The following is a 22,000-nucleotide window of genomic DNA, read 5'->3' on the forward strand; positions in this document are numbered from 1 at the left end:
GGGTAATCTCTGCATCTAGTTTTCCATCTGGGGTTTACACTAATCCTAGATATTTAAATGTATCAACTCTTTTCGGTAGCTCTCCCTGCAGTCTAACTTCTGAATCCTGATAATCATTAAACCTCATACATTTTGTCTTCTTCCTATTTATCTTCAATTATCTGTCTTGCAAAGCCCTTCTCCATTCTTCCAACTTCCTCTCCACTACACAACACAATTTCATTAGTAAAAAAGCCTGCACTGGGGGTTTGGTCTTTTATCCCATGACTCCACACAATAAATAACCAGATCTAATAGGTAAGGACTTAAAAAAGATCCCTGGTGCAGATCTACTCTAACATGGATATTGTCTGTTACCACAATGCTGCCTTTAGTCCTCATTCCTTTATACATATCCTAGACAATCATCACATACTTCACTGGTACTCCTTTCTCTCTCATTCACCTCCAAATCTTTTGACATCATAAGGCTTCTCCAAATCAATAAAGACCACCTGCAATCCCTTCTGTTTTTCTCGATGCTTCTCTATGAGACATTGCAATGAAATGCAAAGACTGCCTTGTTCCTCTCCCTGGCATAAAACCAAGCTGTTCCTCCCCTATGATGGTCTTTTCCCTGAGCCTTCTTACTATAGCTCTTTCCCAAATTTTTATTGAGTGTGACATCAGCTTTATCCCACTATAGTTTCCACAATCCTGAATATCACCCTTCTCCTAATAAATTGGTACAATCACACTGTTCCTTCACTCCTCTCCTCTTCAGAGATCTTCTGCATTAGATCCCACAATGCATACAGTATATTCCCTCTGCTAAACTCTTCCGCATTTCTGCTAATATTTTATCTGGTCTGGTTGTCTTTTGATTTTTCATTCTTTTCAGTGCCTCCTTTACTTCCTCCCTCATTATTCTTGGTACTAGCCCAAATATTACACCTGGACTGTCTTTATTCAACAGCTTTTCAAATTACCTCTTTCAGTTATTATTGACTGTGGTGAGCTGGCACCCTGCCCGGGATTTGTTCCTATCTTGCACCCTATGCTGGCTGGGATTGGCTCCAGCAGACCCCCGTGACCCTGTGTTAGGATATAGCGAGTTGGGTAATGACAGACTGACTGACTGATTTATTCTTGATCCTATCATGCTCATTTAAGACCACACCTTGCTCATCTTTCATCTTGTTTATCTGATTTGAAAGCTGAGACTGAAAGGGCATCTCTGACAGTAGAAGGCACACCATTCCGTAGTTTCAAGGTTCTGTAACTAAAAGCATGTCCTCTGACTGTTATTTTATTAGTTCTTGGTTTGTAAGTAATGATAAGTTCAGATAAGTAAGTCAGATGTTGGCCATGTAAAGCTTTATATGTTAAAAGGAGGATTTTGAAATCTGCCCTAAAGTTAACCATTAGCCAGTGTAAGGATTTAAGAACTGGAGGTATGTATTCGTACTTTCTTGTTCTTGTAATAATTCTTGCAGCAACATTTTGAATTAACTGAAATCTGTATAAAGAACATTCAGTAAACAATGCATTGCAGTAGTCAATCCTATTAGAAATAAATGCATGAATTAATTTCTCAGAATCCAGCATATTAGGAAAATGTCAATTTCCTAACATTTTTAAGATGGAAAAAATATGTTTTGGACAATTTAATAATGTACGGTTTAAATGACATGCTAGTGTCAAAGATAACACTTAGATTGTGAGCTGATTCAGTAAAACTCCAGCAGAGTTAAATAATGACAAAATATTGTTGTGACCAGTATCTTTACCACCAATAATTAACATTTCTGTTTTATCTTTGTTTAAAGACAAGTAGTTCTCATTCATCCACTCCATTAATTCACTAGCACATTTAATTAACGAAAACTTTGGAGAAACCTAATTTTATCTAAAAGAAAAGTATAATTGGGTGTGATCTACGTATGAAAATTAACATCATGTTTTCTAATGATAGGTTTCTAGGTGCTTAAAGCTACTAACTCTCTCAATTTGTTCTCCATTGAGGACCAGTGGTTGCACTCCTGGCACCATCTCTGCAACCTCTTTGCTTCTTCCTCAAAATGTGCCACATTGATAGAAGTGTCAATCACAGCTGTATCATCTCCAAATCTGACAGTTAAACAACTGCTCTCAGATCCTTTCAAGCTATTAGTATAGATAGAGAAGAGTATAGGGGTCATCAGCATGTCTTATGGAGCTCCTGTTAATGTACGATGACCTATAGAAATATAATTGTCAACCTTAACAAACTGCTCCCTATTAAGGAGAAAGTCCATAATTTATAGGGTATAATTAGGGATCCACCTGGAATTTCTGTAATTTACTGCAAAGGATATCAGCCTTTATGCAGTTAAAGGCTGAAGTAAATTCAATAAACAGTACTCTCACAAAATAGTGGCTTATCCAAATGTACATAACTGGTATGAAGAGCAGTCATGACTGCATCCTCCACTGAACAATTCCATTTGTATGTGAATTGTAGTGGATCCACAGAGGAGCCAACCTGTAAAGTATGGTTAACAAGAATGAGCCACTCCAGACAATTTGCCAAGAGTGATAGAGGAACCACTGGATGATAGTTTAGAGGCAGTTTAAGAGAATAGTTACAAACCAGGGTAGGGTCACTTAGCAAAGTTCAAAGTTCCTAAAACAAAGACCAAACCGAAATTTGAAGTCTGAAGTTATTTGGCAAAGTCAAACAATTATAATATAACTGTAATTAAATAATCATTAAAGCAATCAGGACAACGCTTAATAGGTTTGTAACACTTTGTTGCACACAGAAGTTTGAAACTGCACTTTGCTAGCTAATTCCTAAAATTTCTAAATTTGAATCTCTAGCCAAAAATGTTATTTTATTTTTATAACACAATAAATAAAATGTTATGTGTGATCTCCTTTAATTTTAATAATAGCAAACTATAATAAACTATGTATGAATGAAAGTTTGTTTCTTATTGTTGCCACTAAACTGCACCACCCATTTTCCCCTTCACCCTGTTCTGACAAAGAAGGTTGAAATAATTGTTGACTTTAGTTTGGTTCATATTGCTAAATGAAAATCATTGAAATCATTGAATGCAAGCACTTACTTTTCCACATGCATTATTTTATAAAAATAACAACAAAGTAAGCTAAACATAAAGCACCTTAAATGTTCTTTTACCAGCATGTACTGCCTTCAGACCATTTAGGGTAGTGGTCCTATTAATGTAATATTTCCATCTAAAGAAAAAGACTAGGGACTGCATTTTGGAGTAGTGGTTATCATTGATACTATTACACCTCCAGGACACTGGGCTTAATCCCAACCTGTTCACTTCCTGTGTTAAGTTTGCATGCCATCCATGGCACACCATCTGATTGCATCTGACATTCCAAAGACGTTTGTGTTCAATTGACTAATAACTCTGAATTCTGTGATTATAAGCTGTTGTCTGTTGCTCTTCTACAGTGGAATAAACAGGTTTAGAAAATGGATGGAGTAGTGGATGGCTCCTAAATATAATATTTAAAGCTTTAAAATAATTAAACGAGAAGAGTTTTGAACTCTGTGTTGCCATTATCCATTGTGAAAGCCAACCCAACACAGACAGGCAGGAGACAGGTTTGCTACACTACACATGTTTATTCACAATAAAGTGCACAAATCACCACACACCAAAACACAAGGTTCACAGCCCAATACAGTCCCTTCTTGCTGCCAGTCCTTCTCCCTCCACTCCTCCTCAGGCTTTGTCCTCTTCCTCCTGACTCTGGCATTTGAAGGGTGAAGACTGGCCCCTTTTTATAGGGCACCCGGAAGGACTCCAGGTGCCCAACAAGCTTCTTCCGGCCACGTGCCTGGGTCTGGTGGAAGTGTGGCCAAATAAGTCCCTGGAAAGATCCATGTATCCCCTGGAAACCATGGGGTCTGCCCTCTGTTGGCCCAGGGGAGAAACTGTCCTGAAAATACTCTCTCCCCCAGTCCTTCCACACTCTGAGCGTCCCGGCTGGGTAAGGGTTCTGGCCACCCATCACACCATTTACAAACAAATTATTTCATAAGACAAAATATTAATTCTACTAAAGACTTGACTGCTTCTGTGGAAAATATTATTTCTAAACTACAGACATATATGTTACATACATTGTACAACATGGGAATAGTACCATGTTTTACTTTTTGTAATTGGTCATATTAATTTATTTGTTTATATTCAGCTAATAATTTCAAAAATGAGGAACAGTATATTTTGTAAATTAAATATATATATATATATATATATATATATATATATATATATTTTATTGCAATCCAAACAAAACAATCAAGTTTTTACAAAAAGAAAAATTGAGTTAAGAACAGATCGATCCCCACCTCTGAGAGAGAGAGCAAGTCAAACGGCGTAAATATTTTACGGCTTGTAAACATACCTAAATTAATAAACTCTCTGTGCTTCATGAACTTATTTTAAAATATTACTGATTAGATCCTGCCATGTTTTGAAAAAAGTCTGTACGGCTCCTATAACTGAGTATTTGATTTTTTCAATTTCAAATTATATAACACATCTGTTTCCCACTGACTTAAAAGAGGAGAGTTTAGGTTCTTCCAGTTTATCAGAATAAGTCTGCGTGCCAAAAGTGTAGTGAATGCAATCACAATCTGTTTGTCTTAAATATATTTTATGCAAATGAACTATACTGATATATAATAAAATGTTTCATTTTCAGATATAGAAGATCTCAAGAAGCATCTGGGTAAGTTGTTTCTTTCTTTCTGTAAGTGTATTTATTACACAAAAGGCAAAATAGTTTAATATTATTGCACACAGAGGTGGAAAGAGTACTAAAAATTCTTCTCAAGTAGATGCATCATTACAAAGTAAATGTGCACATTTTTAGTTAAGCAGTATTTAGTTGTATGAAATTAAATCAAATGTGAAAAACTGGCTGTGCAAAAATTTGGGTACCCTTGTAATTTAACATTAACCTTAACATTATACAAAGTTATTGTCTGTTATACCTGCATTTGTGTCACTCTTTAATATTGTTTTTTATCAGTATGCTGCTGCTGGAGTATGTGAATTTCCCCTTGGGATTAATAAAGTATCTATCTATCTATCTATCTATCTATCTATCTATCTATCTATCTATCTATCTATCTATCTATCTATCTATCTATCTATCTATCTATTTTTGCAGATCTGAATGCGTTACCGCTCAATACTGATTACTTGCAACACCAAATTGTTTGGATTAGCTTGTTAAGCCTTGAACTTCATAGACAGGTGTGTCCAATCATGAGAAAAGGTATTTAAGGTGGTCAATTGCAAGTTGTGCTTCCCTTTGACTCTCCTCTGAAGAGTGACAGCATGGGATCCTCAAAGCAACTCTCAAAAGATCTGAAACAAAGATTGTTCAGTCTCATGGTTTAGAGGAAGGCCACAAAAAGCTATCTCAGAGGTTTAAACTGTCAGTTTCAACTGTAAGGAATGTAATCAGGAAATGGAAGGCCACAGGCACAGTTGCTGTTAAACCCAGGTCTGGCAGGCCAAGTAAAATACAGGAGTGGCATATGCGCAGGATTGTGAGAATGGTTACAGACAACCCACAGATTTCCTCCAAAGTCCTGCAAGAACATCTTGCTGCGGATGGTGTATCTTTGCATCGTTCTACAATTTAGCGCAATTTGCACAAATCACATCTGTATGGCAGGGGGATGAGAAAGAAGCCCTTTCTGCACTCACGCCACAAACAGAGTCACTTGTTGTATTCAGATCATTTATACAAGCCAGATTTATATTGGAACAAAGTGCTTTGGACTGATGAGACAAAAATTAAGTTATTTGGTCATAACAAAAAGCGCTTTGCATGGCGGAAGAACACCACATTCTAAGAAAAACACCTGCTACTGTCAGATTTGGTGGAGGGAGAAGTACAATGTTCTGGAATAGACCTCACAGTCCCCTGACTTGAATATCATTGAAAATCTATGGGATGATTTGAAGCAGGCTGTCCATGCTCGGCAGCCATCAAATTTAACTGAACTGGAGAGATTTTATATGGAAGAATGGTCAAAAATACCTCCATCCAGAATCCAGACACTTGTCAAAGGCTATAGAAGGTGTCTAGAGGCTGTTATATTTGCAAAAGGAGGTTTAACTAAGTATTGATGTAATATCTCTATTGGGGTTCCCAAATTTATGGACCTGTCTAATTTTGTTATGATGCATATTACATATTTTCTGTTAATCCAATAAACTTGATGTCACTGCTGAAATACTACTGTTTCCGTAAGGCATGCCATATAGTATAAGGAAGTTGCTACGTTGAAAGCTCAGTCAATGATAAACAAAATTCCAAAAAATTAAGAGGTGTTCCCAAATTGTTTCATATGACTGTACATTTAGGAAAACATGTTTGTGCTAGATGCACCTCACATATCCATTATGCACTGAAGGGGAGTATCTTTTTTAAAATGGTGCTGCCTGTTATTGTAGCTTATCTGTTTGAACAACTGAACACCGCTTTGTTCTCAACATTACTTGAAAATGATGAAGGATTTAGAGATCACTGGCCTACATGCGGACCTTGTTGCAGGGTGCTATATAACCTGACATTCTGTTAGCCTTCTTAATGGCTTCTGAACACTGTTGGGAAGTCGATAGCTTAGAATCCACTACGACGCCTAAATCCTTCTCATAAGGTGTATTCTCAATTTTCAGAACTCCCATTGTGTATTCAAGCCTAACCTTTTTACTTGCTATGTGTAATACTTTACATTTACTGACATTAAATTTCATCTGCCACAAATCTGCCCAACCCTGTCAGCTATCCAAGTCCCTCTGTAATGATATAACGGATTCCAAATTATCTGCTAATCCACCTATATTGGTATCATCTGCAAACTTAACCAGCTCGTTACTTATAATCCTATCTAAATCATTTATATTTATTAAAAATAGCAGCGGTCGTATTACTAACCCCTGTGGAGCACCACGCACCAATTCTGATAAGGTTCCCCACACCATCACCCGCTTCCTGTGTCTGAGCCAATTCTGCCCCCATCTACACACCACACTCTAAATTCCCACTTCTTTTAGTTTGATGGCCAACCTCATATATGGCACCGTATCAAATACTTTCTGAAAGTCATGATAAATAAGATCACCTGCTCCAGTTTGATTGTATCATTTTGTTGCCTCCTCATACAATTCCAGCATGTTAGTAAAACACAACCTCCATCTTCTGAACCCATGCTGACTGTTCCTAATAACTCCTGTCCTTGCCAGGTGTTGCTCAATCTTATCCTTAATAGATGATCAATATATGGCTGTGGGCCATTGTCAGCTGTTTAGATTTGACCCTGTGAATGAATACCACGTTTGACAAATGCATATTCTTATTTTAAAGTTCACGCACCTTTGCCAGTCTCTGCAACATGAAGAGTGCTGATATCACTGAAGCTGTACCAACAGCTTTCACTAAATCCTCCTTTACGCAAGTATCTCAGAAACATAAAGCTACCCACATCAGATTTAAGGCTGAAGCTTTTACAGCGCACACTCAGTTCTTGGCCAATAAACTGGGTTGTCATACTGCTGTATACTGAAATGAGATGTACCCACTTAACCCACTTATGCTGTCTGAGAGAACTGCACCGGCATTGTGTCATTTACTAAAACACTTTGTGCTTCAGAAATATTTGCAGCAGTCATAATTCAAATACCCATTTTGAACTTCACATGAACCCCAAGTAATAAGTTTTACTTTGTAATGATCTGCCTTGAAAAACCAACTGTTATGTCTCAGCCAGGGTATGTAATGTATGAAAATGCTTTTATCAGATGTGAGAACAAATGGGAAAAGGATTTGAACCCAGGATATCTAAAAGGTCAGAATTTACAGACTGTAGCCTATTTGCAGAATTTGTGAATTTTGTTTTTATTCATTTCTTTAGAAAATTTTTTTTCACCTAAGTGTTTGGCTCTTTCTGATACCATTTAGATGAGTTCATTTTTATTTCAGGGCCATCTTTGTTGTGACTTGTGATGCAATGGCTGCAAGTTCTTATAATGGCTTCTAAAAGACTTGCAGTTGCTTTGTTTTATATAACTTTTGCTTACCATTTGGCTTTGTTATTTAGATCATTTATGCTTAAAAGTAACAAGTACTTCTTGTATTTCTTACCACTCTTTTTCCAAACCTCTAATCCCTTGGTTAATTTACTTCCTGGTTATCTGGTGCCCTAGTCAGGTCAAACCTTTCTTCAGGTGAGATATCATGGGGAGGTAAATCTGTATTACTATGTGTAATTAAAACTCATTCTTTTGTTTTGTTAATAGAAAATACAAAATCAGAAAGTCGAAAATTAAAACAAGGTAAGATTTTTGACAACGAAGGTTTTTGATAGTAAATGACAGCTTATCAAATGAACTGATTATTTGAAGATGTGCATAACTGCTGAACTTAACATATGCTGAGAATACTTGTGTGTTAGACTAATGAAATAATTTATTTTTAGTTACTGAGCTACTAGAAGGCATTAAAATGTTAATTTAATACTATTCATATAAATCACACTAGCTATATGAAATGTATTTTATGGGAATCGTACAAGATAACTGTTATATTATTATAAATGAAGATTAGAAAGATGAATTTATTTTTTTGCTTCAAATAAAGTTCAAAGTCAGAATAATTAGTCCCTCTTATTTTTTGCTTTTTTCCAGATTGCAGTGACCTTAACGCTATAATAAGTAAGACACCATTTGTCTATAAAATGTTTTACTTTTGTGGCTTGAATTTTTTACAACTACACTTACTCTTTTAAAAGCATCAGTATTACTGGTTGATATTTTGCACTTTGGTTGTTGTAAACTATGTCAAGTTGAAGCAAATCAGCTTAAAAGTTATTTCTCAGTCTGAGTTTCTGAGGCAAAAAGTTAAATGTACATGCACTACTGGTCAAACATTTTAGGATTTTTCCAGTTTTTATTGAAATATAAGCAGTTCAAGTGTAATGAATAAGCTGAAAAGGTGCCGGTAAACTGGAGGATAGTAGCATGAGAAGAGCAAAAGCCCCTGTTATTTAAGTAATGTGATAAAAATCAGTGAACTAAATGTTAGAGTGTTTTGTACTGTGTCACTTTTATATTTTGGCCATGGAAAGCATTAAGTGAAACTGAGAGTATGTGTGGCTTCTTGTTTTGTCTATTGATTTGTACCTGCAAATGATAGAATATCATCTGCCCAAAGCGATAGTATGGGAGGAGCAACGAGCCAGATGACATTGATTTGATAAAGCACAGATATGGTCACAAACAGACTTGTGATTGGCCTAATCTGGGCTGCAGCTCAGAGCTCCTCAAGTTACAGGGGCCCCTGACATGAATCAAGTTGTATGAAAAAATATATTTTTTAAAGGAAACATTCCTGTTATGATTTGGTTTTACTATTGCTTCTTTTGACTCATTGGGATAGTAAATGTTACAATCTTGCACAAGAATTGGTTGTTTTTGAGGTCAAGGATTCCATTCCTGTTATTAAGGTTGTGAAGGTTTCTGCAATTGACACAATATTTTAAGTACGGAGACAGGATGTAATATTGGAGGGTCCCTCCTGAAGCCCACTGTCATCTCCACAGTTTTGATGACGTTTAGATCGAGATTGTTCAGACCACACCAAAGGGCCCTGTACTCAACTTCCCTTATGTATGCAGACTTATCACCATTTCTTATGAGTCCAGTGATGGTTGTGTCAAACTCATATTAGAGGAGCTCAACAGAGCGGTCCTTAGAAGTATAGTCATGAACCTCCTTAGCATTAGACTCGAGTGTCTCTCAGACTGTGAAAACAATGCCAAAAGCGTTAGTCTCGAGTATCACTTGGGCAACTGTATAGATGCGTCTCTAACACATAAGCGTTGGACCTGAGGATTACTCAGGCTGTAAAATGCATTTTAGCTGTTCTTTTGAGAAAAAGTGTAACAGTAACAAGGTTAATACAGAGTGAATAGAGCAGTGGGGAGAGCATATACCACTGGCAGACATCAGTTTTGATTGTGGAGGAGCTAGAGGTGAGTTTCACCTGTTATTTCCTATTTGTCAGTAAATTAGTAAACCACTGACAGGAGGAGGCAATGACAGAGAAGGTGGGTGAGTTTAAACTGGAAGAGTTCTGGGTGATTGTATTAAATGCTGGACTGAAATACACAAATAGAACCTTTGTATAGGTCCCTGGGTTGTCAAACGGTTGCAGGATGTAGTGCAGACCCATATTTATTTCATCATCCATTGACCTGTTTGCTCTGTCTGCAAACTGAAGGGGGTCTTACAGGGAAATGATGTCCTTCACGTGAGTTGACACCTGTCTCTCAAAGGTTTTCATGACCACAGCTGTCAAAGCCATATGATTGTCATCATTTGGGATATCTACCCTTGCACTATCTGTTCTTATCAGGGCTGAAATTGCATTTGCTCCTTTGCTATAAATGGTGTCAGCAACAGTACTAAATTTCTTGTCCTTTTCCTAAATTGTTATTCTTAGTTATTTCTTAACTTTGATTCTTGTCAAGCATCTAAATATGTTTTATATATCAGTGTTTGTAAGTTATCTTGGGTAAAAATGTCAGCTACATAAAGAATAATATTAAATTTGTGCCTTAAGTTATAGTGTTTTTTGTTTTGGTCTGTTGGTAGGCAAAGGTGTATAACATTTCATATAGAGGTCTCAGCAGCAGTTTGCAATGTGTCATCAATAGCCAAGTTTCCATCCAGTTTTTTGCGACGTTTTGTTATCGACAAACAGAATATACGTTAAAAAAAATGTGCGACATTTGCTGTCTCCAGCCTGTTTCCATCCAACTGGCTTTTTATCGATAAAATGGTGTGCGTGATGACGTCACCCCCAAAACGAACTGTCGCATAAGTTTTGTTGTATCACGAAAAAAAATCTGCCTGTGAGCCGTTTCCATACATAATTTTGTGTATGTCGCAAATTATCTACCTTTTGTTTTCCATGTTACACCCTGTCCACTAAACAAAGAAACAAAGAAATGGAGAGATTATTTAGACAGTTTTTTGAAATTTGCCAGCTTACTGTTATTTCAGTTTCACAAATAATTGGAATTGTACATAATATCCGAAGACGACAGCAGAATGAAGCAGTTGCTTGTCCGATAGCCCTAGAGCTCGAAGAAAGTACCCCAGTGCGACGAAACCCACGGGTATGGGAGAGACGACGAAATAAGACCTTCTGGGAGGAGGTGGTGGAGAGACACTTTACAGAAAATCTCTGGCTGCAACATTTTAGAATGACACGGCCAACGTTTGAGATGTTGCGTGGATTCATCAGTCCTGATGTTGCGCCAATCACAGGTTGCCATCGACCACCGGTTCCAACCCAAAAGCGGATTGCCATCGCCCTTTACAAGCTGGCAACCTGCGCCGAGTATAGAGTAGTTGGAGAAACTTTCGGGGTTGGTAAAACTACCGTCCATCGATGTGTATATGCTGTGTGCACCGCTATTAAAGAAAAATTAATGCGGTGTTATATCAGACTTCCGACTGTAGCGGAGGCCAATGAAATTGCATACCGCAATTCCTTGGTGCATCTTGTGCCACAGATTTACGGTGCGCTGGATGGCACGCATGTGCCTATTCTTCCCCCGACGGAAGGCTACCGCGATTACATTAATCGCAAAGGATGGCCATCTATTGTTCTCCAGGCCCTTGTTGATGACAGGTGCATGATACGAGACATTTCTGTTGGCACTCCTGGAAGTGCCCATGATGCAGCTGTGTTTGCAGCATCGGATCTGTACAGGTGAGCCTACCTTTCAACATCCCTTCTCTGTGCAATAACAACTGAATTAGTACTGTAACCTGCTTCCCTTAAGGTTTTTTATTAAAACTGAAATTTGAATTAATACAAAATAACGATGTTTAATCAAAAAAAAAAAAAACTAAAGCTAATATTAATAAGAGAATTTCTCATATATGCTAAAACATCTGCCATTTAATAATAAGAAAAAAATGTTTAGATAATGAAACACACGGTTTATTAAATATTTTGACTGGCACAGTAAACTACCTTTGCGGTTTTTGTATTATTTAGACATCCTGAGAGACACCCCCAGGCTACAGTTGATGTGGAGGGAGTTCAGGTACCCCTTTTAGTAGCAGGAGACCCAGCCTATCCGCTACTGCATTGGCTCATCACGAGAAATAACGAGGCTCTTCATCAGACCATGCGAACCGCTCCGCTATTCTCGCTTTGATTGCACGTGATGAAAATGTATCATGTGACACATTTATTTGCGTTAAAGCCCTTTTTTTCTGACAAAAAATGTTTCCAATGTAGTTTTTGCGACATCTGAAGTATCGATATGGAATTTATGCGCTAAAGTTAAACGGAAAAATATTATGTCGACATGTACAACATTTTATCGATAATTAGCATTTCCATTAGCTAAAATTTGAAGAGCTAAATATTTTTTCGCAAAAACTCCTCGGATGGAAACCTGGCTTATGTATGATCATTTTGCTATGCATGTGGAAATAAAATGTGCTTCATTTCATCAGATGGAACATCACAAAATGTAACACTTCTGTATAGATTCCTGTTTGTGACTCTAAAGACAAGTAAGAAATCAATACCATTTGCTTACAGCTATACCATACAAGCCTGAGTACACCCTATTTTAGAAGCACCAGATGCATTTCAGCCTTTTCAGTTGCACTGACTCCCAGGATCTGCCACAGGCATTGCGTTTGGAAGACCTCAAGCTTTTTCAGTCTTGTTTGAGCTAGGTTCATGTTTGGATCCATACAGGAGAATCAGCAATGGTGGTGAATATGGTGCTGCCGTCTGAGAACATTAACTCAATCACAAAGTTGTACTTGTTTGACTGCATGCCATACCTGCCCTTGAATGCTTTTTTCATAATGGTGTCAATCACTGTGTTGAAGAGCAAGGGAGAATTTCTCAGATAGCTCATTTTAAATCAGCACAGAGCTGGTAAAGCCATGATATGAAGTTTGGAGGAGTCGAGTGATCTCCAATGCTTTCCAAATGGCTAGCTACTGAATACAGTCAAAAGCGGACTTGAAGTCAATGAAGACGATGACTGTTTGATGTCCACATCTGATTCTTTTTCCATCAGTTGGGGAATAAAGAGGATTTGATCGCAGCAGCCTTGATTTGGTATGAATCCTTATTGTACTTCTCAGCTGGTTTGTTTATGATATTTCTGTAGCCTGGATTGGATGATCTTCATAAAGACCTTGCCAACAATGGAAAGGAGGCTGATGCCAAAATAGTTCCAGAATTGGCACAATGACAACTTTTTTCCATGCAATCGGTACATATTACGACTGCCAACTCAATGAAGTGTGTGTAGTCAATGCAGTAGGGTGTCCCATCCAGCCTTGATCGCTTTAGCGGTGACTTGGTCCATTCCAGGTACTTTTCTGTTCTTCAATGATTGTGTGCCGGTCTTCTTGCTTGATTGCTGTATCCCTCAGATGCGTCCAGTTCAGCTTGGCTGATGGAGATTTCTTGCGCTTTGCCAGATGGAGTTGCAGCTGTATCTTAGCACAGACTATGTAGTGGTCGGATCTGCAATCTGGCCCTCTCAATGCACGAACATCCTTGAGTGATATTCAGAATTGAGAGCTGATCAAAATATAGTCCAGGATGGCTGAATCTTTGCCTGATGGGCTTCGTCATGTAACTGATGTTTTTGGGGGTGTTGGAAATGGCTATTCCCCACAATCAAATGTTTAAATGTGGCGAAGGATAACTGACGCAATCAATTATCATTGATCTCCCCGTGGCTGAATCTGCCCATTATTTCTTTGCATCCTAGGCTGGTCTGCACCAATGTGGGAACTGAAATCTCCAGTCAATACAACAAGCTCAGTCTTCGGAATCGTGTCCAGTGTATGTTGGAGTTTGTTGTAGAAATCGTCCTTGGCAGCATCTAAGATAGTCTCAGTTGGTGTATAGACAGATAGAGTGTGAGTCCTGATAGTATTATCAATGGTAAGCATTGCCAGGTGAACTGATATTGGCTGGAAAGTGATTATATTTCTGTCATCCTAGCTATCCACCATAAATCCAACACCTCCTTCTTGTTTTCCACTACCAGAGTAGTACAGCATCATCATTTCATCATCTGTTGGTGGATGAATGATTAGTGTTCCAAGTCCAGTGAGTTGTAATTCCGATACTGCCACAATCAAGATTTTACATTTCAACAATTCCTAGGCTATGATTTCCTTTTGGACAACATGGTGGCCAGTTTGTACATTCCATGCAGCGATGCAGGTTTCCAATTTTGGCACAATGAATTTGCTATGGCCAGTAGTCCACTTCTCACCAGTACTATGGATCCCCAATGATGGTGCATTGGCTGCCCCAGATGCAGTAGCATGAATGCATAGATTTGTTTCATATTCCATCGGTTTCATACCAAGGTTTTTTGATCCCTTGGTGGGGGGGTCCAACCCACCTCCTTTTGCAGCCGGGATTGGGACTGTCCTTGGAGGAGTTGGACCTGAGTTGGACATTGATACATATATATCCACAGAAAAATTTTAAAGTTCAGTTTTATGAATTTTGACCATTTTTACACATACAAACAAAACCTTAATGATTAAAATATTTGCATCATTTCCAAATTCCTTTCCGAAACCTGTTGTTGTTACAGTTAGTTTGCATTTCTGATGCATTTCAGAGTTCAGCTGGTCAGTGAGGCTGCCTGAATTTTAAGCTAAAGTTATTTTGTTCCATTTGCTTTACTTGATATTCTTATTATTTTTCTGTCTCCTAAACAGAAAACAGAGGATACATCCCAAGCCAAGGTATGGCATTAATTATATTTGTATCATGAAGGAGTAAACTCCAGTGTGAGGAATGGTAATTGTCTGCTGTTTTTTTTTCTTGTAGAACTGGAGGAGATGCGCTCAGTAAAAGGTAAATAAAGACATAACATCGATGAAGAGGTTTTTAAAAAAGGGTATTACTGGCTGGTATCTTTACAGTTTTTTAGCAAAAAATATTTTAAACTTTTTAGTATATTACAATTAAATTTTATGTGAAACAGATAAAGTATTTAGTCCAATATTTGTTTCTTTTTACACAGTTAATCTAACAATAAGCCAAATCAAATCATCAAAGAATGTTAAAGTGTCAGAAGATGGAAAGAAAGTCAGAGCAAAAACAACCAAGCTAAGAGGATGGGACTGTGCCATTGCCAATGAGAGCTTCACTGCTGGGAGACACTACTGGGAGGTGAAGGTGGGAGACATTCATAAATGGAGACTGGGTGTCACCAGTGACTCAGACTTTAGTGAAGTAAAAGACAAGACTAAGGCCTGGAAGAATTACTGGGAACTGAAGTGGAAAGATAAGAAGTTTATTGCTGTAAATGTTGAACAAGAAATGGAGCTGACTACGAAACAGAGGGCTAGTGTGATTGGAGTGTTTCTGGATTATGACAAAAGCGAGCTTTCCTTCTACAATTTGGATGAGACTTCTCGTATTCACACTTGGACATTTAGCACTGAAATGCCCCTCTATCCCTTTTTTAACTGTGCTAGCCCTGACAGAGATCTTGTTATTTTGCCTCAGTTAGCAAATGAAATGGAAAAGGCACAGACAGATGACACTACTGCCTACAGTCCATAGCAGAATAAAGAGATATTTCTACACATGTGATATAACTGTTATAAAAAAATCTCAGATCTGCTGGTTATCTCTGTGTATCTTATAGATAAATGCTTAAAATTACTTAGAAGAAATTAGCATGATGAATTTGATGTAAAACACACTAATACATTGCAATTTTAGGACATGATAGAAGTTAACTTTACATTTCCTTCTCAAGACCTGCAAGGTTAAGTCACATTTGATATTGCAGGAAACAACCTATGTGCCAACCTGATGTGAAACAAGCTGTTACCAGAAATATAATTCTAATAAAATACTTAAAGAATTTCATTAGTAATGTGTTTCTGTTTCTTTCAAAGATCTTGCACTGTTTCTACTGATTACATAATGACACACAACTGTAGATCTTGTTTGTCCAAGTATTGTAGAATTTATGAAGCAGTATTGTCAGATACTACATGTCCACATCACATTTTTCCAATCTTAATGTCAGTGCAAATAGCCAGTTTAAATCCTGAGAGAGATCCTGTTGTGAGATTCATTTACTAATGTTTCATGTCATTCCTTCTTGTTTAAGTGGAAGTTATACATAGTGCTGTGCAGTACTTCTGTGTGAGTTCATTAAAATTTATCTTTTGCTCCTAAATATTTTGATTTTTGGTTACTTACAAAGGAGCTGTGTAGGCGTTTCTACACTTTATAAGAGCAAAAGTAGCTACATATTTGAAAAGTTCATTACGCTCAAATTAATAGTGTGGGTGGGTCATGGAGTGCCAAAAGTGGTTGTAGAATCCTGAAAGAGAGTGAATAAATAATAATCAGTATAAGAGTGGTTAATACTAAAAAGTAATTGTGGTTCATTAAGGGGAAGAAATTTATTTGTAAAAAGAATAACTAGAGAAAGCATGATAACGTGCAGTGACTACACTTGATTTGAGCATTCCTAGTTTTAATAATCTTTCTCTGTATGTTTAGCATTCGTTTTCTCAGAGGTTGGTGTGCTTGCTGCTTCCTGCGCAGCTCTTCTTTTCTCCACTCTATCGGCCCAGTTCTTCTGTTCTTTTGTTGGCATCTATTCTCGCCGCCTTTCTTACCTTTATGAACAGAATGAATGAACTGGTAGTTTACTCAATATATTCTACCTGTTGATGGTGTCATTCTGTTTTAGTTAGAAGAACTGAGCTAATCAGGTTTTGTTTGTTAGATGGGCACTTAAATAGTATTATGGGCAGAGTTTAAGTGTGGGTAAACATAAAGATATGAAATTAATGTGAATTTGGATTACGAATCCCATAAATGCCAAAAGGGACTCTACTCTGTTGGGTCCTTGAGCAAGGCCGTTAACCTGCAATTACTGAGCGCTTTGAGTAGTGAGAAAAGCACTATATAAATGTAAAGAATTATTATTATTATTATTATTATTTATGTCTAATGATTCTATTTAATAATACAGTAGCTGTGTGATAAATAAGGACAAGTAAATTAATTCATTTATGTTATTAAGTAGTAATATATTGTGATGGACGGCCGGGGATTGTGCCCTGTCGGGAAGCCTGGGAGAGCAGGGGACCAAGAAAAGGGCAAGCCATTCCCTGGGATGTGGAAGGACAGCCAACCTGGATTACATCGGGGGCACAAGCATGGGGCTGTAAAGCTCAAGCCTGTTGGGTTACGTGGCCACCACCAGGGGTCACTAGGATAATTTCAGAGCCGTGGTCTGCAGCACTTCGCCTCGTGCTGCTAGAAGAGGAGCTGGGTTTAAAACACAGCACTTCCACCACACCCAGAAGTGCTGTCGGAATGTAATTGAGGAACACCTAGAGTGCTTCTGGGTGGGGTATAAAAGGGGCCGCCTCACTCCACTCCATTCCAGCCGGAGTTTGGTGGAAGAGGACGAAGCTTGCAGGAGAGGAGTGGAGGTGGAAAAGAAAAAAAAAGAAAAACAAAAAGATAAGAACTGATTTATTGGGAAGATTTGTGGTTGCATTGTGTTGTGCAGAAAAGTAAAATAAACCGTGTGTGTTTTGGGCACATTCTGAGTCCATCTGTCTGTGTCTGGGGGGCAAAACTCCACAACATCCTTGGTGAAAGTTTAGTCAGAATATCCAGCCATTAACAATGTGCCAAGTTTTTACAGTAATGAAGTTGCTTTAATTATAGCTAATTTTTATATTTACAGTATATATATATATATTGTGATAAGGATTCTTCTTTAAAAGAATGTTACACAAACAAGAAAAAGTTTTGGGGACCGTCCCCATATATTGTCGTCCAGACAATCAAAGAAAAGCACGATTCAAAGTCTTAAAAATAAAACAATGAACAATTTTCCTGAGACAAAATGGCGACTTTATAGAGGGAAGGATTATGGGACAGGAAATGGTTGGCAGTAAGTGACGTTGAAAACAGGAACCGGAAACAACGTCATCAGGATGGGACGGAAGTGATGTGAATTGATGGAGCCGGAAGTGACATCATCATGGTGGACCGGAAGTGATGTCGTCGCGGCCATTTTGGAATCCGGAAGTGGAGGAGTTATTTTTCTTCCAGTTTTCTGTTGGGCAAAAGAGATTCAGGTAAGTACCACGTGACAACCCTCTATCTCGCGATGTTTCACTCACCTTTAGGCTCTTTGACTGCCTCCCAATCGCACATGTGTGACAATATATATACTGTATATTGTAACTACAGTAGCTGAATACCTGTGCTTCGCTGCGGGATAGCAACAGGAAAAATGTGTTCTAAAATATACAGAGTGACAGTATATGTCCTGTAAAGGTCATAAGACAAGATTTAGCACATAAACAAAACAAAATAGGTTACTAATTATTTATTGAAATGGTTTACTCAAATATAAACTAATCAGAGACGTGGCTAACAATGTCAACCCGCATCTGAGTGGCCAGAAAGGTGGTGCTGTGCACAATTTAGGCCAGCGAGCAGAACAGACACGTGCTGTCACCGCTCATCCACACTATGCGGTGAGGAACCATCACTTTGTCAATATAAATACTTTCTTCCTTGGTCATAGTTTTATGGGTTTATTTAAAGAGGTATACACTTAATAGAAGAATTTGTGAAGAAAATATGAAAAAGAATAAAATAAAAAAAGTATGAAAATCTAAATCCTTGATATACCTGGGAATAACCTAACTAAATTATTTTAAAAAGACAAATAATAGGGGTTGGTCTGGTCCGATGCGAGAGATGGACATCTGAAATGGAGCTCCGCTAGCAGCGGTGTTATTTTTCATACTATTTGCTTATTATCCTGAGATATCCTGTATCTATTCAACCCAAGGAGACTGCTACAGTATATACAGTATGTAAGCATATATAAACATGGCCAACCAGAAAGGGGGTCCGAAAGAATCGAAAACTAAAGCTGCACCCAATCTAAGATCAGCAAACCCTAGCTCAAGATACGGCCTTTCAGAGAGAGATCTGGATCAGATGGGCGAAAGTACAGACTCCTCGGGACCACAGTCTGCTACATCGTCACCGGCTGAGAGTGAAAAGGGAAGCGAATATACGATCGTGAGTGCAGATCTCGATAGCTTGCTGATCGGAGAACACCTGAAACTGGAAAAGGCCTTACAGTCCGCGATCTCAATTACTCCACGCGAGCCGGGAATAGCGGGGACACCGGCTACAGTAGAGCCTGACGCTTCACCTACGGTACAAGAAAGCACAATTGTAATGTCTAAACTGCAGGTGATGTTCGCTGAGCTCATACAAGATATAAAGAAAACCGAGCAGGCAAATGAGAAAGCAAGGACAAAGGCACATGAGAGACTGAAACAGAAATTGAAACAGGAGTTGCTGGAATTGAAACAGGAATTGCAACAAGCAAACGAAATGCAGCGGCTGATGCTGCAACAGGCAAATGAAAGTCTGTGACAAGAAATGCAACTGGAGATGCGACAGGTGCTGGGTAAAATTGAAACGCAGACTGATCAATTGGAGGATCTCAAGGAGACATTCACGACTAGGATTGAAATAGCCGAAAATTTAGCTACCAGTGCTGAAGAAAAAGCAGAAAATGTCAGCTCCGAATGCAAAAAACTCGGAGACAGACTGGCTGCTTTGGAAAATGGAAGTAGAAGGTATAATGTCAGAATTGAAGGTCTGCCTGAGTATCAAGAAAGTTCAAACCCTGTGAAATTCGCAGCTGAACTTTTTTCTAAAATAACCGGGGACGACTTTAAAGCAGAATCTGAGATATCAGCGGCTTACCGCGTACACGGATCAAACACCGTTAGACCCAGACCCAGATCTTTTATAGTTTGTTTTGAATGATTATCATTTAAGCTAGAGGTGATGGCACTCCTCAGAAACAAGGAAGATATTATATATGAAAATAACCACATTCGTATCTTCCCTGACTTCTCTCCAGCAACAGCTACTAAACGCGCAGAATTCTACAACATTAAACAGCGGTTACGGCAAGACAGCGTCAATCAAAAACAGCCTCTTGTATACGGCAAAACTGAAAGTGGAATGGCAGGGTCAATTCTATGTCTTCGCTAGCAAGGAAGAAGCAGAAAAGGAATTAAGAAAGCTGATCCCGGGACTATTCTGATACATAATAGTGAGTCATGTTGGTTAATGATAAAGCATGGATTAATAATCTACTGTCTGATCTATTCATTTTAAAATATGGGTTTTTATCAGCATATATTCTCATACTAGGCTGACCCGCCTTTTAAGGCGACCGACTTTTAAGTTGACCACTTCTTAAGACAATTCAATATTTAGATCAATTTGATATTTTATACAAGCTCATTAATTTGGTTATATTGCATTTGAGCGGTATTACTTTAATACTCGTAGTTTCTGTTATTTTTGTGATGAAATTTAAACTTTTTTTCTATATTGAGGTCGCCCTTTTGAACCCCTGATATTTACTACGCGGTGAGGCATTTGTACTCCATCAACATTAATTATTTCCAGAGACAAAATTTTGTCTATTTTTCCAGCGCATCGCGCACAAAAGCAAGGGAACGATGGGAGCGCCAGAACTCTGCTCACATCATGTCGCTTTATACCGCAAGCTGCAAGTAGTAAGTCTGTGATAAGCGGCTACGCTTTCCACTCACGGGACAGAAGGACAATTCCGACCGCTTTCATATAATAAGAAAGAAAGAAGAAGAAGATATTGCACAGTCTGGAGTAGAAAATCATCTTTTACCTGGAAAAACGAAACTACAAATCCCATCCTGCATTGCAAAATGGACGGGGTGTGTGTGAAACTCCGTACTACTCGCACAGTCTGGAGTAGAAAATCATCTTTTATCTGGAAAAACGAAACTACAAATCCCATCGTGCATTGCAAAATGGACGGGGTGTGTGTGAAACTCCGCGCCTGTGTAGTACTCACGGGACGGAAGGACACCCGACCGCTTTTATATAGAAGGATATTCTCATTATTACTTAGTATTACTAGGGTGCTGTTTATGTTTTATTGTGCTTAATTACTTTTTCTTTTTTCTCTCTTTTTTTTTTCTCTAATTATTTCATCTCTACCCTAAACGAGACTGTTCAATATCATACCCTTGGTTTATTGTTATTGCTATTACTGCATTAAGACTTTTTATGCTTATTCTGGACACATTTTTAACACCATCACCGGGTTTATTATCTGGGTGTATCATCTTAATGCACTAAAATTGCTGAAGACTATATATGTATATATTTTAAGTGCAAAATTCTTTTTTTTTTTTAAAGACTATATTGGTAATAGATATTTCTATCTTTTAACCCTAAAACACTGCTGCATTGGGGCTTGTTTTGCTTTGGACGTGCTCTGTCTCTGGGTATGTCAGAGGACTGGGACAGTGTGAAGTGGGTTTTAGCCTCACTTGGGGAGGCAAAAAGGGAGGGTGGGGGGTTAAGAGGGGGAGAGAAAGACAGCAGGCTTGATCTATATATATTCTATCCCATTAATCTTTATAATTATAACTACCAACTTAATAATAAGCTGCATGGCCACAACTCTAGGGGAAATAGGAAATTAAGGCCAAAGCTGTCTCACTTCCAGTTAAGACTATAAAATGACATCAAAAACTCAGAATCAGTGTCTCCATGATGGGACAGTTAACTTCGTAAGCTGGAATGTTAAAGGCCTGAAAACTAGAGGTGTGGGAATTCTCATACATAGAACAGTACCATTTGTAGTATCAGATGTAGTATTGGATCCTGAAGGGAGATATGTAATGGTCATGGGAGACTTATCTAACTGTAAAATGATTTTGATAAATTTTTATGCACCTAATGTTGATGATAAGGAATTTATACAAAATTTATTTGCATCCATTCCCAATCTGAACACTCATAAAGT

At 38.1% G+C, this 22,000-nt stretch overlaps 1 protein-coding gene across 2 annotated transcripts in view; it reads left to right on the forward strand.

The window, feature by feature from the left end:
• The window catches only part of LOC120518641 (butyrophilin subfamily 3 member A2-like), a 33,437-nt gene extending 17,447 nt beyond the window's left edge, over window positions 1–15,990 (forward strand). For both annotated transcript variants that reach the window (XM_039741528.1, XM_039741527.1), the window contains exons 10-15: window positions 4,717–4,743; window positions 8,331–8,366; window positions 8,718–8,744; window positions 14,826–14,852; window positions 14,938–14,964; window positions 15,134–15,990. In XM_039741528.1, the coding sequence (XP_039597462.1) occupies window positions 4,717–4,743; window positions 8,331–8,366; window positions 8,718–8,744; window positions 14,826–14,852; window positions 14,938–14,964; window positions 15,134–15,678 (689 nt within the window). In that variant the 3' untranslated portion in view covers window positions 15,679–15,990. The remainder of the gene's footprint in view (window positions 1–4,716; window positions 4,744–8,330; window positions 8,367–8,717; window positions 8,745–14,825; window positions 14,853–14,937; window positions 14,965–15,133) is intronic.
• The last annotated feature ends 6,010 nt before the right edge of the window (window positions 15,991–22,000 follow it).

This window comes from Polypterus senegalus, chromosome 18 (assembly GCF_016835505.1).
Source record: "Polypterus senegalus isolate Bchr_013 chromosome 18, ASM1683550v1, whole genome shotgun sequence".
Lineage (NCBI taxonomy): Eukaryota > Metazoa > Chordata > Cladistia > Polypteriformes > Polypteridae > Polypterus > Polypterus senegalus.